Raw genomic sequence first — 1,605 nt, 5'->3', positions numbered from 1 at the left:
TAGAATAAAAACAAAACAAAAAACAAAACTACAACACACCACAAAAAAACAAAACCCCAAACCCAAACAAAAATCAACAAACAAAATACAAAAAACACAAACAAAAACAAGAAAAACACAAAGAACAAAACAACAAAGAACAAAACCGAAATCCCAACTAAAGAGTAACAAATGAATAAAAACAAAATAAACAAAAAACAACAACAAAAAACAAAACACAAACTAGAAACAAAAATGAAAAAACAAAACCAAAACACAAACAAAAAAAACCAAAAAACCAAACAGAAATAAAAAGCAGAACACAACAAAACAAGACAAAATAAAAGAAAAAACAGCCATTGATTGTCTAAATCCAGCATTCAAACAGTATTTCTTGACCATGTGGTCTCCGTGGGTTGGACAGCAGCAGTGTCTGGGCCTGCAGTGCTTGCATGCATCCTAGAGATGGCATTAGGGCAGTAGTCTGACATCCCGAGTTAGGACTATAGGAAAGAGAGTGGGCTTCATCCGGTCAGACAGCTCAATAGCTGTTTTCAATCTCTTCAACCCATCCTATTTGAGGTCTATTAGAAACATGGGCAGAAAAATACAGGGACCACTGGTGACCACAGCAATCGGGTTGATGGTGTTGTTACAGTAAGTGACTGTGCAGGATTTCCCATACCATCCTCTTCCTGAAGATGGGCATGTGCTGCTGAGAGAAGGTGACAGGTTGGTCTCTAGCGATGTAGTCTGTATATTTACAGGCGAACACCCCACAGTCACTCCCATTCCGTTGCTGAGGAATCTCCTCTGCTGACATGCTGTGTTGTTTCCACTCCAAAGGGTCCAGCTCGATGTTCCTTCGTGTCTTGCTCTCATTTTGTAAATATTGGAAGATGGTCTCACAGATAGTCTGCCCTGTCTGCCCCATGGAATCGAGGTATGTGATACTTTGTTTTCTCAAATCGATTACCACCAGGCTCCAATGTACCCTCTGGTGAATAGGCACCAAGATAAGTTCTTTGTCAAAGAGATCGATTCCTCGGGTCCACCTTTTCACAGCAGTGTAACCGCTCTGCTTTAGCTTGGGGTAAAAGAAAGTGCTGAACACATGAAGGGCTGGGTAGCCTTGGTTTTCATTTCTCTCAATCAGAAGGTTCATGTAGAAATTGATGACCTCATCATTGAGCCATTGACCGTTCTTCAGGGTCTGGATATCTCTTCGGGTGAGTTCCAATTTGAATCTATTACTTACGATTTCCTCTTGGGGTCCTTGACCTAGCGCCCTCTTAATATCCTTCTCCATCTCTTCTGTAACATGAAAATTTTGATCGACTTCTCTGCCCCCCTTTAGGTTTTTGACAGGCTTTTTCTCTGCCTCAAGTTCTGCCATCCTGTTGGGGAGGAAGCTATCGCCTCCGCCACTATCCAGGATGATTGGAGCTGGTGTTCCGGGTAAGGCAGGCTCCAAGTTGTTCCCCCTTCTTGCATCATGCTTTACACCACCTTCCGTTTCTGTAATGGACTTGTCCTCTGAATATCTGCCCTCTCTGTCGTCTGGTGTAGGTGGTTCTTGATCTTGATGACTGTGCCCTGACACGCTGCCCTTCATCTTGGATGTTA

The 1,605-nt window shown here is 42.7% G+C and overlaps 1 protein-coding gene across 1 annotated transcript; it reads right to left on the bottom strand.

The window, feature by feature from the left end:
- Positions 1 to 631: 631 nt before the first annotated feature.
- On the bottom strand, positions 632 to 1,594 carry LOC114613649 (sentrin-specific protease 2-like). The gene has a single exon (XM_028758991.1). The coding sequence runs from the start codon at positions 1,592 to 1,594 to the stop codon at positions 632 to 634; it is 963 nt and encodes a 320-aa protein (XP_028614824.1).
- Positions 1,595 to 1,605: the final 11 nt, after the last annotated feature.

Source organism: Grammomys surdaster, unplaced genomic scaffold (assembly GCF_004785775.1).
Source record: "Grammomys surdaster isolate TR1022 unplaced genomic scaffold, NIH_TR_1.0 126258, whole genome shotgun sequence".
NCBI classification, from domain to species: domain Eukaryota; kingdom Metazoa; phylum Chordata; class Mammalia; order Rodentia; family Muridae; genus Grammomys; species Grammomys surdaster.
This window is presented reverse-complemented; position numbering and strand designations above follow the sequence as displayed.

What these genes read in the sequence shown, in the direction of transcription:
- LOC114613649 (XM_028758991.1), bottom strand. Translation starts at nt 1,594, where the DNA reads ATGAAGGGCAGCGTGTCAGGGCACAGTCATCAAGATCAAGAACCACCT.